The sequence below is a fragment of the Drosophila albomicans genome, chromosome X, assembly GCF_009650485.2.
Source record: "Drosophila albomicans strain 15112-1751.03 chromosome X, ASM965048v2, whole genome shotgun sequence".
Classification (NCBI taxonomy): Eukaryota; Metazoa; Arthropoda; class Insecta; order Diptera; family Drosophilidae; genus Drosophila; species Drosophila albomicans.
In genome coordinates this window covers 6,192,101-6,213,795 of record NC_047627.2, presented here as the reverse complement: position 1 = coordinate 6,213,795, position 21,695 = coordinate 6,192,101, and the positions used below count along the sequence as shown (strand labels likewise).

The following is a 21,695-nucleotide window of genomic DNA, read 5'->3' as shown; positions in this document are numbered from 1 at the left end:
CTAAACATAAGTAAATACTCAAGTTCTTCTCTGTTATGGCAACTAGATACATTCGATATTTGTATTAAGAACCGATACATTTTTAACAGCAAGTAACCAGTGTGCACATATCTGGTATATCTTCTATATTAATATTGTTTAATAACTCGGTATACTATTTGAAACAACTTAGAAAATGTTTAACAAACTCTTGGTTTTTTCCTAATACTTGACTTTTTACAAAAATTAGAAATATTCATAGTTTGGATATTCAAGTGTTGCCATTCCAAGCAAGGAGTATATTTCGGTATATGTGCAAGTTCAACTTGTGGTCACACTGCCGACGTCGTCTCATTCAATATTTTTTTTTCGATGTAATTTTTGCTCTTTCGTGTATTTTTTAACGAATAAGAATAATGTGTTAAGAGTTCAATGTGAATCGTATCGTCGTGTGTTCGTGCAGACGTGCAATTGTTTAAAACTACAGCAATAAACTGGTACGCTTCCGCCTCCCACAAAACTACAATCGAAAATTCTTAACTTTTTTGCCGTCTTTTTTTGTATGGTTTTCAAATTGAAAATTACACTTTAATTGCAATAAGCAAAAAGCGCACAATGCGTATTGTCTACTAAAAACGAAACTGCAAAATACACGGCTAACTAACAAAGGGAAAGACAATAACTACAGTTATATTTTTTTTTTACGCTTTTATAACAAAAGTCAAAAGTGTTTTAGTGGGCGGTGTTTTTCATGTTGAACATTTTTCTTTTTTGTTTATGTGGCATACGTGTTTAAAGCAATTGCCCAGTGCGGTTTTTTTTTGTTGATGGGGAGGGGGTCTTTTAAGCTGAAATTTGGCACTTGAGTCATGTGTGTGTGATAGTAGTGCTGCGTGGCAAAAATCAATGCAAAAAGTGTTTTTTCTTTCTTTTTTTTGGTAAAATACATAAGTACAACGCAAAGCAATTTTTTCACTGCTACACGTACATATGTCATTGCAAGTGTGTGTGTGTGTTCAAGTATGAGTGTGTTGGAGCGCAACTCAACATGGCTGACAGTGTGGTGGGCTAGAGCCTATGTATGTATGATGAAGAAGCAGTGTTGACTCAAATTTATTAGTGAGGGGGGATCCAGTAAAAAAATGCAACAAATACGGATAAATTTGTAGACTAACAAAGTTTATTGTAATAAAGGCTCTGTATTAATTAATTTAGTTTCATGTGTGTGTGGTCACACTTGCACGGCGCGCATTTTGACATTTCGATATTTGACTTTGTCATGCACCAATACAATAGCACACACACCGATAGCAGCAATCTGTGGTGTGGTGTATTTCAGTTTGGAACAAACCCACCATAGGGGCTCTGTCACTGTCTCTCGCTATCGTCGTACTTATTGTTATTGTTGTTGGCTGCTGTCAGTGTTGTCGCCCGTGTCGATTCATTAATATATAGAAATCTTTTTTGTTTCTTTTTTTATTTGTTTGTATTTGCGGATTGTGAACAGTGCACAAGATGATGTGAAACATTCAAGTGACTACAAAATTGTATATAAGATAATATTAAATTAATAAAGAAAAAAAAAACACGAAATAAAAGTAGTTAACAAGGAAGTTTTCTGTGTGTGTATGAGAGTGTATGTGGATGTGTGACTTATGGGGGAAAAACATTGAGAGGCGGTGACGGTGGCTTTCTAGTATAATTAATAATAATAGAGGCAATGCTAGAAATATATAAATAATACACAATTTTGTTTCTTTGTATTATTTACAAAAATTATTATTTTAACTAAAAACAATACGTTAAAAAAGAAGGAAAAACAAAAACAAAATAAATACAACAACAAATTCTTGATTTTACTTTCTCTGCAGTTTTTGGTGTAAAATCTACAAGCAAAGCGCGTAACGAAAATTGCTAAATATCCGAACCGAAACAAATCTAACAAAACAGTAACCGCAACAACAACGAACCTACGATAAAAAAAAAACAAAAGTCGACGTAAACGTTGACGTAGAAATTAACAAAAAAAACAGTATTCGTTTATTCACTCTCCCGGTTTTACGTACGCTCTTATCAAACAACAATCAAATAAAAGTGCGTGTGTAATCCGACCAACAAGAAGCAGAAGAAGGAAAAGCAGCAGACTCCATCAGAAGAAGAAGCGGCAACAGCAGCAACAACTCCTCAACTTCAGCGAAAGAGTGAGAGAGAGAAAGCTTAGTTTGTGTTTGTGTGTGTGCGACAGAGTGAGAGAGTGCACCACAATAGCCAGTCAAGATGACGCAACCGCTGCCCATACGCTTTCAAGAGCATTTACAGGTGAGTTAAATGGGTGTGAAAGGGATGCACAGAATGCTGCGGAAGACGGGGGGACAATTATTTGTCTATTTAATTTGAGTGCGCGAGAACAGAACAGAAAAAAAACAAAGAAAATCCAATTCCAGTCCTCCTCATAGGCACTCTGTCAAACCAAACCACTTGTTGTTGTGCCTACCATATGGACAATGTACGCAATAAAAGAACAACAACAGCGAGAACTACAGAAATGCAGCCCATTCTTATAAGAAAACTCGCTGTGCACTGTGGGTCAAGAGTTCATGAAAAGTCGCGATTATTTGTTTCGTGTAAATCTGTTTCATTTCATTTCACACTCTAAAACTGTAAAATAAAGGATTCTTAATTTTTAATACAACAAGATCGAAATTACTTTAGAATATCTTGAGCGTCTTAGTTTTTCCAATTTCGAAATATTTTTTCGTCCAAAATTAGGGGCTTTTATTTCTCACATGAAAAAATACAATTTCGTTCCCAAGTTTTTCTATTTTGACTTCTATTTATTTTAACTGAAAATGTATTGCAAAAATAAATTGACAAAAAATCTGAGAAATTCTGGCATTAAATATGTGTCTTGCGGAAAATGATATTTAAACCACTGTAAGGTATGCGTAAATAACGATTCTTGGTAAAAAATAAAAAAAAACAAAAATGAAACTAGTCGAAACGAAGATACTCGGTTCGGTTTCGATTATTCAGGCTTACGAAAATGTCGAATGAGTCACTCGGAAACAAGCCGGCGGTAGACGCCTTCATTGCTGTCAGTATTTTTTTTCTTTTGTTTTTGTTTTTTTTTATTTTTTTTTGTTGTTCGCTCTCACGCTCTCTCCCCACTGTTTATCACTGTATATGAGAGTATGTGTGTTTGTTTGCTGGGTCTTGGATTTCGCTTTGGTATTTTTTTTTTGTGCGCTGATAAACAACATGTCGAACTGAAACGGCAGCAGAGTTGCTCCAATTGTCAGAAATTTGCTCTCTTTCTATCCCATACTTTGGTGCTATCTATTCATCTAGCTGTGTAATTACTGCATGCATATAAATATGCATATGTTTCGCTATGTGTGTGTGTGTTGAAAATCAAAGAGCATGCAAACGCTGCCGTCGCGGCTGCCGGTGACAAATGCCGGCTCATGCACACTTACATTCAAACAATACCCATGCACTTGCACACACACATACACCTGCACGTATTGAAGTTAACGTTTGCGTTTGTATATGTGTGTGTGTTGCCAAACCGGTTTCACAGTAATGACGAAAGCTTTTGGGTTTTTTCCTTCTTTTTTCTTTTCTACTCGATTTTTTTGTTGTTGTGCAAAGGAAATGCAGCAATGTTTTTCTTAATGTATTCTATGCAAATTGTTTGTTATACATTTGTTTGCATACATATATATGTACATATATAAATGTTTGTATGTATGCGTGATTTTGATGTGCAGCAGAGTGAGGCAGGTGGAAGTTCATTGGCTGAGCAACATGTTACGTTTATTCCCCACATCCACTCCCACTCTTACTATGCGCTGTGGTGAAATCACACGCACACACATACACAAGCTGGCGTGTATTCACCACGTTTTAGCATGTTGTAACTTAAGCTTAGCCGACTGCATGCTTTTGTTGTTGTCGCTTCGTTTTGATTGAATAAATCAAAGATGCTTCGTCTCCTTCTTTTCTTGCTTGCTTTTTATTTTAAACCGTTCTCGCTTTTTCCTCTGATTGGTGTAGGAGATGATCCACAAGCATTTACAGTTACTATGTGCGTGTACACACATACACATAAGTGAAGCTGCTACCCATATTATTATCGCCGTTCGTTGTAGTTGTCGTTGTCGTTGTCGTTGTTTTGCTCTTGCTGTTAATTTTACTTGTATCCATGTCAGCAAGTCAGTCGGCTGCAACGACGCGTTGGGGCGGTTCAAGTTTTATGAGGCGTCGCTTTATCTTATCTTTGGTCTCATTTCCACTATAGTATTTGTATGTGGCCACTAGAGAAATATTCCAGCTTGCCAATCGATATATCGAAAACAATTATTATTTTTTCTTTTATTGAAATAAAATAAAACATTTTAACATTTATTTATTTCAAAATTAAAAATGTATCCCTAAAATGTGTTTTTAAAATTAAAATTCAACATATTTCAATGTTGTATTTACTCTTTTTCATATTTAAAATACAACTACAAATTGTAGCTATGTACAGCTGTGACCATTGAAATAGCAGTGCGACAGAGAAAAGACTATGTAACCGTTTTTTTTGGTTATTCCTTTTTGTTAGTTGATCGCTAGCACATTGTTTTTGTAAAATGAAGCATAAAGATAAGAAAACATCAAAAACCCCGTTAGATTTGATCAGTTTTTCTGAAATTTTGATATTTTTACCCAAGTGCACTACTTTTGGGCTGAACATTAGAATAGCAGTTTTTTCTTTTCTTCCACTAAAAAAGCCGAAATTGTTTTTAATTTTATGAAAAGTGAGTTTAATTTGGTTTATTATTGTAGTTTATACGACAATACACTATAACTATAAAAAAAATTTAATTTTAGTGTGTAAAGGACCTAACTGGTCCAATGTAGAGAGGAGGTCCTTTCTTGAGCTTAGGAAGGAGCAAAATTGTATAAAAAAGTTCTGTGTCGCCTAAAATGTTTTACCAAAATGGTTTTCAATGACATAAATTATAAATCAATGCCAGAAAACCGTGGTGGGATGCGAAAAACCACAATTTTAGAGGACCGATGCATAGTGCTCTTCAGCTAAACTAATCCTTTTGCATCCTGTAGGGATATTAAAGCAGGGCTGAGTTGGGGAATCAGTGAAGTGGCTATTGGCCGAAGACTGGTGGATACAAATTTGAATATCCGAAGCCCAGAAAATATGTTAATATCCACATTCGGAAAAATATTGAATTATCCAAAATGAAAAATATGTTTAATTATCGCAAATTAAATATATTAAGCTGTTATAAAAAAATTTTGTCTCGAAGTTGTGTTTATAATAATATTTTTCAACTTTAAATGTGTAGGTCGTCTGCACTGCTATTTCAATGGTCACAGCTGTACTTTCATTTATTATTATTTATTTGCTCGATCTATGTATGCGTTCTTTTTGAAGCTTTCACTTCTCCCTCACTCACAACACATTCCATCCATATGTTCAAGTTGTGAGACACCCTACTCCAAAATATGGTCCACTTAGCCGTACGGCCCAAGTGCCAAGCGGGGCGTATAGACTAAATTTGATTATGGATGGATGGATGGAACACACAGTCCAACGTCTTTTATGTGTGTCGTCGACAGCGTCGTTGGACTAAGTGCGAGATGACCATATGTTAATTTGTAATTGACATAAATAAAATGTGAAAACACGAGAGAGCGCGAAAGAGAAAGAGGAGAAGCATAAAATAAAATTGAAGAAAATCCCACCTTGAGTACACTTTGATACAAAAAGTTAGCCCAGTGTGTGTGTGTGTTTTTTTTTGTCGCCCTGCGTAAGGGCAATTTTGATCAATAATATCCCCCACCATTTGAATGCGTACAACAAATTTTGCGATGACACGCCAAAAAAAAAAAAGTTGACAATAAATCGATAACTACTACAAATAGTACATATATCTAGGAAAACATTGCGCTCGGAGGAACGCCCCCTCAAAAGTTTTTTTTTGTTTATTGATAATTGGGCGTATGTTTTTTTTTTGTTTCCGAACTGAGTGATTATCGTTGTAGTAAATCAATGCAGTTGATAACTGCACGATATCTCGCTGACTTATCGCACTTATATAAAGCCTATATATTTATATAGTTTTGTATTTGTATGATGCATCGATTGTTTAGCCAAAAACCCCTTTTCCCTTTCTCTTTCTCTATGACTCTGGATATTGATGATTCATCGGTTTTGCCTAGTAATTATATTTTACAGGCATGCCCATTTAAATAACAACACTTTCACTCACTCTTTTTAGTACACACATATACTTGAATAATTATAGAAATGTTTTCCATATTTGTTCTCTTATTTTTTATGGTTTTTTTTTTCATTCAGTGTTTTTTTTATGGGGTGTATGTGCCAGGCACAGCATTTACTTAACTGATAACTGTCACATATTTCTTGCTCTCTTTTCTTATCATCCCCGGGAAGCAGAGAACTGTTAAAAAAAAAATGAAAGAATGACAAATAGCGTCAAGTAATTTTTGACAAATTAAAAGGGAAAATAATTTAACAATTTTATGAAATTAAATGTGTAGAAATTAAGTAAAATTTTCAAAAATTTTATGAAATTTAAACTTTATAAAGTTAGATTCAAAAAATGTTCATTATTTTTTTTATGAAATATATAAGAAATAAAGTTAGATTAATGGAAAAAGTATTTAAAAATTTGTATGAAATTAAATATATAGAAATAAAGTTAAATTAAATGAAAGTTTTCTTTATTTACTTTTCGATTACTAACGAAAACGAATTGACTTCAAAATTAATGCGTAAATATGAATAAATACATAAATTTGCAAATTTATTCTACTATATTATGCATATAATACAAGTTGAACAAGCTGCAATTATTGCTCAATTTGTTCATTCATTTTTAGCTCTCTTATCGTTATCGTTGTTGCTTTCGTTGTCGTTGTCGTTGTCGCTCTTGTTGTTAATTTTAGTATAGCTTAATAATTAAATTTAAAATGGCAAAACGCCATTTTGAGCTTTTTATTTGCTGATGATGAAAAATTCCTCAAAATGTTTTTGTTGTATTTATTTTTATGAACTTTTCTCTTTGTTTTCGTTCTTTGTGTTTATCAAGTGCAATGCATTGAAACAATTACAAACACACACACTCATTTGTATAATAGAAACACAAGAAAAAAAAAGGAATTCAAATTGAAGAGAGTGCCAAAGAGCAAGAGAGAAAGAGAGCGAGAGAGAGAGAGGGAGAGAATGTTTGTGCTTAATCGAATGCGAAACCTTGAACTTTTCTCATTTGTTTACCAAAAGCGATCAATCTTTGTGGGGGGAACAGACGCCTTGACAATTGCGTTTTATATTTGTTGAAGAAGATTGAGCGATGGGTGAGGGAGGGGGTGGTGAGGGAGGAGTGTAAATTAGGGCTGTTAAATTGATAATGCAACGACGCTAATCTGATCTTAAACAACTCGTCTAGACAACCGACTAGACAAAAAAAAAAAAAACGATCTAGAGATGTAAAATAAAAAAACAATGCGGAATACAATTGGAAAAGCATTTCAATATTTTTTTAACTGAAACAGTTTGTTGTGGAAAGTTAGTTTTTAAAGGATTTATTGTATTGTTGTCAATAATTCATGCACCATAAAGTTGAGCAGATGTCTCCTGTGAACTTATGGAATTATTGTGAAGAAACTGATTAAATGGAGTAGCTTGGTAAACTCTTAAAAGTTTATTCAATGCTAAGCAAACTTCAGACTATTTAATGAATTGAAGAACTGTTAACTCACTATTGTAATGCCACATTTAATCTCTATAATCTTGCCTTTTAATTTGAATTAATTATATGAAAACTGTTCAATAAACCTTTTAGTCTCTTTTTATCCCCCAAACCAAAAGGTCTCGTATATTCTGTATACGCTTCTTAACGTTGAAATCTATTCTTTAAAAAACTTAAGACTTCTTCAAAAATTTACTAGACTATTCTTTCCCCCAAGCCAAAGGGTCTCGCATATTACGTATACGTAACACAACTGTGATGTTAGAAGACTCTTTAAAGAAATGCAATCAAACTCGAGCTGTTCACCAACCTATTAGACCCTTTTTACCACACAAGCCTAAGGGTCTCCCATATTACGTATACGTGACATAGCTTTGCTTTAAGGAAGTATTTCAAACTCTTTTCTAACTTACTAGACTCTTCATGCCCCCAACCCAAAGGGTCTCGTATATTACGTGGACCTTACAAAACTTTGATACTGGCATGCTCTTTAAAAAGAGGACAGTCAAACTCAAAAGACCTGTTCATTAACCTATTAGACTCTTTTTACACTCAAAACCAAAGGGTGTTGCATATTCTGTATACACTTCTTAGCGTTGACATTTTCTAATATAAGCAGACTCTTTCAAAAACACATTCAAAGGGTCTCGCATAGTGCATAGAATCAAACTTTTTATTAACCAGTTTGACTCTTTTTACCCCCAAAGCAAAGGGTCTCGTGACATAGCATAGCATAACATAAAAACAACACAATTAAACTCGAAAGACTTGCTGACCAACCTATTAGACTCTTTTAGCACTCAAAAGCAAAGGGTCTTGCATATTACGTATTCGCAACATAATTAATGAGGTACATTTTCTAATATTTTTGCATTCCTTGACAGCTCACAAATGTTGGCATCAATCCGAACTCGTTCTCGTTCAGCACGCTCACAATGGAGTCGGACAAGTTCATCTGTGTGCGGGAGAAGAGCAACGATACCGCCCAGGTGGTCATCATTGATATGAACGACTCATCGAATCCAACGCGACGTCCCATTTCCGCCGATTCGGCCATCATGAATCCGGCCAGCAAGGTGATTGCGCTCAAAGGTAAAAGAAAGCTTTAAAACTAAATGATAAAAGTATGCAAACTAATGGAAATTCCTTTACCTTGTGACAGCGCAAAAGACGCTGCAGATCTTCAACATTGAGATGAAGTCGAAGATGAAGGCGCACACGATGAACGAGGATGTGGTGTTCTGGAAATGGATATCCCTCAATACGCTCGCTCTGGTGACCGAGACGAGCGTGTTCCATTGGTCGATGGAGGGTGATTCGATGCCACAGAAAATGTTCGATCGCCACTCATCGCTCAACGGCTGTCAGATCATCAACTATCGCTGCAATGCATCGCAACAATGGCTCCTTCTCGTTGGCATCTCGGCGCTGCCAAGTCGCGTCGCTGGCGCCATGCAACTGTATTCGGTGGAGCGTAAAGTGTCGCAAGCGATTGAGGGACATGCCGCTAGCTTTGCCACCTTCAAGATCGAGGGCAACAAGGAGCCGACGACGCTGTTCTGTTTCGCTGTGCGCACCGCCACCGGCGGTAAGTTGCACATCATTGAGGTGGGCACACCGCCAAATGGCAATCAACCGTTCCCGAAGAAGGCAGTCGATGTATTCTTTCCGCCGGAGGCGCAAAATGATTTCCCCGTGGCAATGCAAGTTTCCGCCAAGTACGATACAATCTATTTGATAACCAAATATGGATACATACATCTGTACGACATGGAGACGGCCACGTGCATCTACATGAATCGCATATCGGCCGATACGATTTTTGTGACGGCACCGCACGAGGCCAGCGGCGGCATCATTGGCGTCAATCGCAAGGGTCAGGTTCTGTCCGTAACCGTCGATGAGGAGCAAATCATCCCGTACATCAATACCGTGCTGCAAAATCCCGATTTGGCATTGCGTATGGCGGTGCGCAACAATCTCGCCGGCGCCGAGGATCTCTTTGTGCGTAAATTCAACAAGCTCTTCACCGCCGGCCAATACGCCGAGGCGGCCAAAGTCGCAGCGTTGGCTCCGAAGGCCATTCTGCGGACCCCGCAGACGATTCAACGTTTCCAGCAGGTGCAAACGCCGGCTGGCTCGACGACGCCACCGTTGCTCCAATACTTTGGCATCCTTCTCGATCAGGGCAAACTGAACAAGTTCGAATCGCTCGAGTTGTGTCGTCCCGTCTTGTTGCAGGGCAAGAAGCAATTGTGCGAGAAATGGCTGAAGGAGGAGAAACTCGAGTGCAGCGAAGAGTTGGGTGATTTGGTCAAGACATCCGATTTGACGCTCGCCCTCTCGATCTATTTGCGCGCCAATGTGCCCAACAAGGTGATACAATGCTTTGCCGAGACCGGACAATTCCAGAAGATTGTGCTGTACGCCAAGAAGGTGAACTACACGCCCGATTACATTTTCCTGTTGCGCTCCGTGATGCGCAGCAATCCCGAACAGGGCGCCGGATTCGCTTCGATGCTCGTCGCCGAGGAGGAACCGCTGGCGGACATCAATCAGATTGTCGACATTTTCATGGAACACTCGATGGTGCAACAGTGCACCGCATTCCTCCTCGACGCCCTCAAGCACAATCGTCCCGCCGAGGGAGCGCTGCAGACGCGTCTGCTCGAAATGAACTTGATGTCGGCCCCACAAGTGGCGGATGCCATCTTGGGCAACGCCATGTTCACGCACTACGATCGGGCGCACATCGCTCAGCTGTGCGAGAAGGCCGGACTCTTGCAGCGTGCCCTCGAGCACTATACGGATCTGTATGACATTAAGCGGGCGGTGGTCCATACGCATATGCTCAATGCCGAGTGGTTGGTCAGTTTCTTTGGCACACTGTCGGTGGAGGATTCCCTCGAGTGTTTGAAGGCCATGTTGACGGCGAATTTGCGTCAGAATTTGCAGATTTGTGTGCAGATCGCCACCAAATATCACGAGCAATTGACCACAAAGGCGTTGATTGATTTGTTTGAGAGCTTCAAGAGCTACGACGGTTTGTTCTATTTCCTGAGCAGCATTGTCAACTTCTCCCAGGATCCCGAAGTGCATTTCAAGTACATTCAGGCCGCCTGCAAGACCAATCAAATCAAGGAGGTGGAACGCATCTGTCGCGAATCCAATTGCTATAACCCGGAGCGTGTCAAGAACTTCTTGAAGGAGGCCAAACTGACCGATCAGCTCCCCTTGATTATTGTCTGCGATCGCTTCGATTTCGTGCACGATTTAGTGCTCTATTTGTATCGCAACAATCTGCAGAAATACATTGAGATCTATGTCCAGAAGGTGAATCCATCGCGTCTGCCCGTCGTCGTTGGCGGTCTGCTCGATGTCGATTGCAGCGAGGACATTATCAAGAACCTCATCCTGGTGGTCAAGGGACAATTCTCGACAGACGAACTGGTCGAGGAGGTGGAGAAACGCAATCGCTTGAAATTGCTGCTGCCCTGGCTGGAGTCGCGTGTCCACGAGGGTTGCGTCGAACCCGCCACGCACAATGCGCTGGCCAAGATCTACATCGATTCGAACAACAATCCCGAGCGTTTCCTCAAGGAGAATCAATACTACGACAGCCGTGTTGTCGGTCGCTATTGCGAGAAGCGTGATCCCCACTTGGCGTGCGTTGCCTACGAGCGCGGTCAATGCGATCGCGAGTTGATTGCCGTCTGCAATGAGAATTCGCTGTTCAAGAGCGAGGCACGCTATCTGGTCGGACGTCGTGATGCCGAACTCTGGGCCGAGGTGCTATCGGAGGCCAATCCCTACAAGCGTCAGTTGATCGATCAGGTGGTGCAGACCGCACTCTCGGAGACTCAAGATCCCGATGACATTTCGGTCACTGTTAAGGCATTCATGACCGCCGATTTGCCCAACGAATTGATCGAGCTGCTGGAGAAGATCATCCTGGATTCGTCCGTTTTCAGTGATCATCGCAATCTACAGAATCTGCTGATCTTGACCGCCATCAAGGCGGATCGCACACGCGTCATGGACTACATTAATCGATTGGATAACTACGATGCACCGGATATTGCCAACATTGCTATCAGCAATCAGTTGTACGAAGAGGCTTTTGCCATTTTCAAGAAATTCGATGTAAACACTTCGGCCATCCAAGTGCTGATCGATCAGGTGAACAATTTGGAGCGTGCCAACGAGTTTGCCGAGCGTTGCAATGAGCCAGCCGTTTGGTCTCAGCTTGCCAAGGCGCAGCTGCAACAGGGTCTGGTCAAGGAGGCCATCGATTCGTACATCAAGGCCGATGATCCCAGCGCCTACATGGATGTCGTCGATGTTGCTAGCAAAGTGGAGTCATGGGATGATCTGGTGCGTTATCTGCAGATGGCACGCAAGAAGGCCCGCGAATCGTACATTGAGAGTGAACTGATCTATGCGTATGCACGCACCGGACGTCTGGCCGATCTGGAGGAGTTCATCTCGGGACCGAATCATGCGGACATCCAGAAGATCGGTGATCGTTGCTTCAGCGATGGAATGTACGATGCCGCCAAGCTGTTGTACAACAATGTCAGCAATTTCGCCCGACTCGCCATCACGTTGGTCTATCTGAAGGAGTTCCAAGGCGCCGTCGATTCTGCCCGCAAGGCCAACTCGACGCGCACCTGGAAGGAAGTGTGCTTCGCCTGTGTCGATGCCGAGGAATTCCGTTTGGCGCAAATGTGTGGACTGCACATTGTGGTGCATGCCGATGAGCTCGAGGATTTGATCAATTACTATCAGAATCGTGGATACTTTGAGGAGTTGATCGCGTTGCTCGAGTCCGCCTTGGGATTGGAGCGTGCTCACATGGGCATGTTCAGTGAGCTGGCAATATTGTATTCGAAATTCAAGCCATCGAAGATGCGCGAACATTTGGAATTGTTCTGGTCGCGTGTGAATATCCCGAAGGTGTTGCGTGCCGCCGAATCGGCGCATTTGTGGTCCGAATTGGTCTTCCTCTATGACAAGTATGAGGAGTACGATAACGCGGTGCTCGCGATGATGGCACATCCCACGGAGGCATGGCGTGAGGGACACTTCAAGGACATCATCACCAAGGTGGCCAACATTGAGCTCTACTACAAGGCAATTGAATTCTATTTGGACTTTAAGCCGCTGCTCTTGAACGACATGCTGCTGGTGTTGGCTCCACGCATGGATCACACACGTGCCGTCAGCTATTTCTCAAAGACCGGCTATCTGCCGCTGGTGAAACCATATCTCCGCTCGGTGCAGTCGCTCAACAATAAGGCAATCAACGAGGCCCTCAACGGGCTGCTGATCGATGAGGAGGACTACCAGGGGCTGCGCAATTCGATCGATGGTTTCGACAACTTTGACACCATTGCGCTGGCGCAGAAGCTCGAGAAGCACGAGCTCACCGAATTCCGTCGCATTGCGGCCTATCTCTACAAGGGTGAGTTTGTTTGCCTTGCCTACTTCTTTTATTATTCAATCATTTCAAATATTAATCTTCATTCTGTTTTTGGTAGGCAACAATCGCTGGAAGCAGAGCGTTGAGCTGTGCAAAAAGGATAAACTGTACAAGGACGCCATGGAGTATGCTGCCGAGTCGGGCAAACAAGAGATTGCCGAGGAGCTCTTGGGTTGGTTCCTGGAACGCAATGCGCACGATTGCTTTGCGGCATGTCTATATCAGGTGCGTGACTATTTTGGGTAGCAGATGTGGAGATTTTAGTAGAAGATGTGGAGACATTATTAGAAGACGTGAAGACTATAGTAGAAGATGTGATGAACTTAGAAGATGTGGAGACCTTAGAAGATGTGAAGACCTTAATAGACGATGTGAAGTATTTAGTAGACGACGTGAAGCCTTTAGTAGATGTGGAGTCTTTAGTATATGTGGAAACTTTAGTAGATGTGGAGACTTTAATACAATACGTGGAAACCTTAGAAGAAGGCGTGAAGATGTAAAGACTAGTAGATGTGTAAACTAAAGTAAAGGATGTGGAGACTTAAGTAGAAGATGTGGAGACATTAATAGAAGACTTTAGTAGATGTGGAGACTTTAATAGTAGATGTGAAGACTTTAGTAAAAGATGTGAAGTCTTTAAAATAAGTTGTAGAGACTTTAGTACAAGAAATGAAGACTTCATTAGAGACTTGTAGAATATGTACCTTAAAATAAGATGCAAAGACTTTAGCAAAGTTGCCTGAGACTGAGATTGAGTTAAATGATGTTACACTCTAGATTTTCGAGTTCACACTTTACACTTCTCGATTCTAAGCATAAGCAAAAAATCGTTTAATTTAGACCTCATATTAGGATAACTTTTTTGGCACTGCAAATTCAACATCAAAGTTAAGCAAGCTGATTTTATGTTAATTTCATCGCAATTTCATATTTGTGGATTGCAAGTGCTCTAAGAATTGTGGCAAAACAACATTCTATTTTGGCATTGAAAGCTTATTTTCAATGTTGTATTTTGCGATATTTTGCAAATGTTCTCAAGGAATTGATTTGAGCTAAAATTCAATTTAACATATACTATACAACTAATTTAAAACAAAAAATAACTTAAAAAGCAAAAAGACTTGATTAATGACATTTTTAAATATATACAACTTAATGGAAATTAATTAGGCAGCAATTAGATTGAATGACATTTTTAAATTAATAAGAATATTAGCTGAGCTCATTTTATACCAGCTACCCATAAGATAGAAGGGTATTATATCTTTGTGCCTGCAGAAAATGTATGTAACAGGCAGAAGGAGTCTCCGATCCCATAAAATATATATACATATATTATTGATCATTAACTACAATATTTAAGATTGCTGAATTTTGTTGCGATCAGACAATCATTGAAGAAGTCATTCAAGAAATACTTTTGTATTGCAAAAACCGCATACTACAATCGGATCTTAATTGCCTTGGCTGACAGCCTGATATATTTTTTACTTTATGGTATATTTAAAATATGGTACTATATAAATATACCAAATATAGCTTTCGGTATACTTTTGGTAATATTTCTCAGAGCTTTCTTGTTGTTTTTCGTTTACTAACGCGTCTTGAATTTCTTTTGATTTTCATAGAATATTTAGTTTCTGACCGTGAACTTTGAAAAATAGTAAAAACTACAAGCGATCGCTAGCACTGTGATTTCAAAGTTCACAACTGTATGGAGGTGCTCAAAAATATGTGTTAGATTAAAATAAGGCAGAAAGTTAGTCCACTATCTTTAGATATATTTACAACTATTAAAAATATCAACATTAAGTAGATGAAAATCTCACTCCGATTTGCTTTCGCTTTTAGTGCTACGATTTGCTGCGTCCCGATGTGATCCTGGAACTGGCATGGAAACACAAAATCATGGACTTTGCCATGCCCTACTTGATACAGGTAAGAAGGAATGAGAAGAAGAATATAGCAAAGAAGTCGATGAATTTTATTTGTTTTGCAGGTGCTGCGCGAGTACACCACGAAGGTGGATAAACTGGAGCTGAATGAGGCGCAGCGTGAGAAGGAGGATGATACCACGGAGCATAAAAACATAATACAAATGGAGCCACAGCTGATGATAACAGCTGGGCCAGCAATGGGCATACCACCACAATATGCAACAAATTATCCACCTGGCGCTGCGGCAGCGGCAGCAGCGGCTGCGGCAGCGGCAGGACGCAACATGGGCTATCCCTATATGTAGGCACACACTCCAACCAACCAACCAACTAAACAACCCAACCAACAACACATACAGAATCATACAACAATTGTAGCTGTAACAACTATAACAACAACATCAACAACAACAACAGCAGCAGCAAAACACTACAAAACAACAACAATTGAGAATGCCCACAACAACAACAATTCACTAATTCTATTTGCATGAGCGCCAAAAACAACAAATAACAACAACAACAATTAAGAGAGTGCTAAATAAACGACCAACTACAACAACAACAACACTGAGAGCACGCGTAGTGAATATAATCTATATATATATATATCTAGTTATATATTTATTTGTTGAGTCACATACAACATACACAACAACAACAACAACAACAACATACACACAACATTATAATGATTAATAATATAATAACAATTCGGTTAGTTTGCTTGATTTTGTTTGTCAACTTTTGAAAGTTTTTGCTCGATATTCATTTAATGCTAATGCTTAATGCCTAAAATATATATGAAACCAACAACGAATTGTAAAACCGTTTCAAAAGTTGATTTATTGAATATATATATTAAAAAAAAAACAATACCAATTAATAATGCCAGCTCTTTCTAATACATGCTTTGTTTTTCGCTTTCTCCCTCTCTCACTCTCTCTTACTCGCTCGTTCGTTCGTTCCTAACCCAACCAACAACAACAACAACAGCTACAAAAGCAACTAAGCGAACAACAACAACAACAGCGCGAACTCAACAACAGCAACAACAACAACATGAAGCAGATAAACAATATATAGAAAGCGACAACAACAACAACAAAAACTAGTGTTCAACAAAAAGAGAAAGAATGGTCGTAGTTTATTATTATTATTAAAATTATTACATTTTAAGCATAAAACACAACAAGAAAACACATAAAACAAACATTTATATATATATATTTATTAATATATATATATATGCATAAATATAAATACAAATTAAATAAATAAAATTTATTAATTCATCAAGAAAATCAAACGGAAGCAAGAAAACATGGAAATGTGTTTATGTTTGAGACGCAACAACAACAACAACAACACAAAATAAAGTAAACATTTTTTGAAATTAGCAAAAAGAAAATATATTACAAATAATTATTAAAAGAAAAAAAAACAAAAAAACAAAAGCAGGCACAGTTAGCGTTTGAAATTGAAATTTTGTGGAACTCGTAACTTTTTGTTGTTGCCAGTTGCCAAACAACATCCACACAACATAAGCACACACACCATCCACACACACACACATACACACACAATACACTAATTACTGCTGCTGAAAAAAAAGAAAAAAGAAAACAAAATTTATTTAATGAAATTGTAATTGTTTGTATAAAAAAAAAACGACACAAAAACAACTCACGAAACATTCTACAACTTAAAGTAAAGATTTTAACTTAAAGCAAATTATATAAAAACAAAAAATACACAAAAACAATGAAAAAATCGAGAAAAAATAAGACGCGAGAGAAATGATAACAAAAAAAAATTGCAAATCCATTAACGTAGCACGTTAAAAAGTAATTAAAATTATTATATATAAAATATAAATGCAACGTTAATACATAATAATTTTAAATTTAGAAATTTTTTGCGTTCCACAACATATGATCCACGATCCACACACACAAACACACACACATACTGACACTGACTAGTAAACTTTCCAATTCGCATAACGAATCAACCAGAAGACGATGATGACGAAGAAGATGATGAAGATGAAAAGAGGATGATGATAATGAAGATGATGAAATCAATTGAAGCAAAATTGAATTCGAACTATAATTATATGCTAACGGTATATAAAACATATATAGAAAATATTCAAAAACATGCCACTGCAAGCATATATCTATTATGATTATTATTATTACTATTATAATTTTTTTTTTGTATGTGATTTCATTTAAATTACATTTTTTCCACTTCATACGTAAAAACTCGTTAACTCTATTAACTAATTCCTCACTCAATTACAATTGAAATCAAAAAAGCAAATTACATTCAAAATACGTATTTTCTTCTCAACAACTTTTTTTTTGTATTTTTTTTTTGTTTGGTCTAATAATTTTTTTATTTGTATGTTTGCATGTCGAATGTATGATTTCATTTTGATTATCGTTGCGAAGCGATGGAATAATGATTATATTAAAGAATAAATATATATATATATATAAATATATATATACTGATCATTATTGTACTATTATGATTATTATTATTCTATTATTATTGTCTATTAATATTATTTTGAGTAATTGCTATTATTATATACATATTGAAAATATACAAAATATAAATTACATTTAAAACTAGCATTTTTTCTATGGGCTGTTGAGGGGTTTTCTCATTCCGTTACTAAATGAATTTATTTTAGCATAAATTTAAATATTTTCTGAGATTGATGGGTTAAACGTCTTCTGAAACTGTTATAATTGGCATTTTGTGCATTTAATTTTCTTTAGCAGTAAATTGCGATACAACATATAGTTGAATTCCACTGTCCTTCGAAAGTTGAGTAACGGCATTATCTCTACTTTCCGGCACAAATGGCTCAACAAGTTCCAATGAACACATTCGCTTTCGTAAGAGACGCCATCTATGGGTAGGTGGCACAATCTCGTAATATGCTAAATGTAATCGTAACAGTGCGCTAACACCGCTTGAACAGCAAACGGTTAAAATAAAAGTCGCAATGCTTATAAAGGAAAAATGAAAGACAAGCGTTGTATATTTAATAAATTTATTATTTATTTCTTTCTACAGGCAAATTTTCTTAATAAAACCTTTTTATATTTATTTATTTTTATATTGTTGTTTATATTTATTTTATATTTATTTAAAACGACTGCAATATTGTTGGGTTTTAGTATATTTCAAATTCGTGAAGTATATTTTAAACTTTACACATGCGGTCACGCTGTTAGCAACTCTGAAATGCGGCTGTTAAGCGGCGACAGCTTCCCAAGTTCGTATCGAGATTTTGAAAAAAATATACAATTTTTGTAAGGCGCTGGATAATTTAATATAAAATCTAATATTGCATAAAATATTTGCAATAAATACGAAAATATTTTACATAACCGTTGACAGCTGCATAACAGTAACATAGCAGCAATTTAACAGGAGAGCAACAGCGACAATTTGACGTCACAAATGGCGTTTATACTAAGCCATATAACTTAATTAAGGTTTGTAATTGCAATGTTACTTATATAAAAATGTTAAAGGATAAGTTATAAGGGCTAAGGGACAACCCTTTAATCGCAGCTGGATTCTCGCACAAATAAAATACAATATTTTCGTGATTGAGTAGAGCGCGGGCTTCAAATTGAAATTGTGCATATGTGACGTCATGAAAGTGCTTTTGATGGCACACTCAGAGCACACTGGCTTTTACATAGGTGATGATACCTTCTGCGGAGAGTCTCGACTGTTGTTATTTTTGTTGTGGGTTTTGTGTGTTGCTGTCGGTTTTGTCTTGTTGGATTTTTGCCGTGAACGGACTTCGACGTACGCGAGCGAGCGAGCGAACGACCGACGGCCGACGAGAGAATTGCATTTTGTTGTTTTTTTTTCGTGTGTGTTTTTGGTGCCGCGGTATTGCGTTTGAAAAATATACGCGTATTTTAGTTGATCGCGCGTATCAAAATGGCAGCAGCAGCAGCAGCCGCCACAATAGCCGCCGCAGCAGCTGAAATTATGCAATGAAGTGTGTAATTTTATTGTTTCAACCATCTTTACATTTTTCTCTCTTTTTTTTTTTTTAAATTTTAACACACATGTGTGTGAACAAAAAATGAAATACAAAAAAATTTAAAGTTCATGATGCGACATGAGAGAGATTGCTATGCGTGAGTGTGAGAGTGTGTGCGTGTGTACGTGCGAACGTTTGTGTGTGTTTTAAATTTGCAAAAAAAAAAGTAAAGAGTTGAAATCATAATAAAATAGAAATATAAACAACGCAAATATGCAGTGCAATCTAAGAGTGTGTGAATGAGTGTGTGTATATGTGACTGTGTGTATGGGAGAGTGTGTGTGCCGAACTGAACGAGCCTTTGTAGTTGATGTCGCGCAACCAGTTTTTTTTTACGTACATATTCAACAAGTTTCTGCTAAAAGCGACTGCACAGTGTGTTTGTGTGAGTGTTGAGAGTGTTTGTTGTTTGGTTGTGTGCGTGTGTGTGAGCGAAATTTGATTTTTAGCAAATGAAATTAGTTGCAGCAGCGCAAACGGAAACCAAAGTCAGCAAAAAATTGCAAAGTAGCCGCAAAAGCAGCAAAATAAAGCAGCAGCAACAACAACAATAACAATGAAAGCAGGGCAGTGGAATTTCGCCGTTTAATAATTGCAAAAATTCTTAATCGCAACGCAATGCACACAAAAAACGCTATGTTAATGTTAGCGCTTCTTCTTTAACATTTTCGTCGTCTGCTGCAGCTTCCAGCAGTGCGTGTGCGAGCGAGACAGCAAGTGAAAGAGAGCAAGGGAGAGCACAACTGCTCTTGCTCTTGCGTTTGCTCTCGTTGTTATTGTTGTTGTTTTTTTTCTTTGCTGCTTTTGCTTTTGGCTGCTCTGCAAAAAGATTGAAAATATGCAATTGAAAAACAAAGTTAGTACAACACAAGTAATTATTTTTGTTATGTGTTTTTATATGTATTTGTGCGCTTTGCCTTTTCCAAACTGCAGTCGTTTATTAATGTTAAGTGTTATTGTTATTGTTTAATGTTTGCCTCTCATGCGATTTGCATACAATTCAAATGTGTTCGTGTGTGTTTTATTTATTTACATTTTTTTTTTTGCTGGTTCATTTATAATTGTTGTTCATCAGCTTTAATACATATTGTATATATATTTATTTGCTTAATTTTTTTAGTTGTGCAAGTTAATTAAAATGTTTTTTCCTCTTTTCCCACTATTTTGTTTGTTTTTGCAGTGCCGCATCAAATTTTTTTTTGTTGCATTTCGTTTTCGTTTGACAACCGACAACAAATAAATAAATAATTAATGAAATAAAGTAGAATAAAATAAAAAGTGCAAGTGTTTTATAAAAAAATAAATAAATTGTGCGAAATATAAATGAATAAATGCGCAAAGAAAAAAGAAGAAATCTTTTTAAAATACGCATCATTTATTTGTTATTTGCTTTTCTGATCAATTTTTGGTTTTGCTTTAAAAAAATATGAAGCAGACGCAACACAAAATTAATAATAATTACAATAATAATAACAATATTAATAATATTAATTACAATACAACAACTAATGAGCCGCAATCAGCGAATACTAATAAAAAGAAATGCAATTATAACGCAACAGCAGCAGCAGCAGCAACAACAACAGCAACAACAGCTACTAACAACAACTACAACAACACAACGGCAACAACTACAACAGCAACAGGAATCGCAACAACAGCTGCAGCTGCAAAAAGCAAATTGAAAAACAAACACATTTACTTTGTGCGTCGTCGCTTTCGACGCAACAGCAGCAATAATAACAACAACCAAAACAACAACAACAACAATAATAATAATATCAACAATAATAATAATCATAAAATTAAGCATAAAACAAATTTCAGCAGCGCAGCAACAACTAAAACAATACCAACAACAAATACCGCAGCAGCAGCAACAACAACAACAACAGCAGCAAAAAACGGGAGGAAAGCGAAAATGGGCGGCGGCAAAGATATTCGCCGCGGCCTGGAGCCATTGGAATTTGAGGAATGCATTGTCGATAGTCCCGAGTTTCGTGATAATTTGAATCGTCACGAAAAGGAATTGGATCACACTAGTCATCAGATCAAGCGCATTATCAAAGAGGTGAAAGATCTAATGAGTGCCGCTAAAGGTGAGTACACGCATCTTACTCTTACTCTGTCCCTCCCATTCACAATGCCACCCTTATAGTTCACATTGTATGCGCGCGCCTTGTCTAACATTCGTCAAAAAGGGGGCGCGCACGCATGCGTGTGAACAACAGTATACTCAACACTCTTTGTGTGTTTGTTTGAGTGTGCGTGTCACGCTGCCTGTCAAGGTCAACTGGTAAACCCAACAAATACAATTTCTAAGCAGCAGAGCAAAGCGCACACACACAGAGAGGGAGAGAGAGAGAGTGAGCGCGTAAAGAGAGAGCACAGAGAGCAAAGGCAAAGAGAATGAGCAAGCGCAACGGGCA

The 21,695-nt window shown here is 37.7% G+C and overlaps 2 protein-coding genes across 6 annotated transcripts in view; both read left to right on the top strand.

The window, feature by feature from the left end:
* Nucleotides 1-330: 330 nt before the first annotated feature.
* Nucleotides 331-16,554, top strand: LOC117578156 (clathrin heavy chain). Of its 2 annotated transcripts, none has more exons than XR_007954409.1 (8): nucleotides 331-476; nucleotides 1,851-2,298; nucleotides 8,645-8,852; nucleotides 8,923-13,224; nucleotides 13,301-13,467; nucleotides 15,094-15,180; nucleotides 15,242-15,896; nucleotides 16,176-16,554. XR_007954409.1 is itself a non-coding variant. In XM_052001885.1 (8 exons), the coding sequence occupies exons 2-8, from the start codon at nucleotides 2,257-2,259 to the stop codon at nucleotides 16,189-16,191; spliced, it is 5,061 nt and encodes a 1,686-aa protein (XP_051857845.1). In that variant the 5' UTR covers nucleotides 331-476; nucleotides 1,851-2,256; the 3' UTR covers nucleotides 16,192-16,554. The 2 variants fall into 2 exon arrangements, 1 of the variants encoding a protein (XP_051857845.1); XM_052001885.1 differs by having other exon boundaries at nucleotides 15,242-15,480.
* A 2,449-nt stretch (nucleotides 16,555-19,003) lies between these two features.
* The window catches only part of LOC117578254 (rho GTPase-activating protein Graf), a 78,095-nt gene continuing 75,403 nt past the window's right edge, over nucleotides 19,004-21,695 (top strand). For 2 of the 4 annotated variants that reach the window (XM_034263674.2, XM_052004850.1), the window contains exons 1-2: nucleotides 19,004-19,221; nucleotides 20,447-21,365. In XM_034263674.2, coding sequence (XP_034119565.2) covers nucleotides 20,693-21,365 — 673 coding nt within the window. In that variant the 5' untranslated portion in view covers nucleotides 19,004-19,221; nucleotides 20,447-20,692. The remainder of the gene's footprint in view (nucleotides 19,222-20,446; nucleotides 21,366-21,695) is intronic. The other 2 variants (XM_052004858.1, XM_052004856.1) reach the window with 2 other exon arrangements.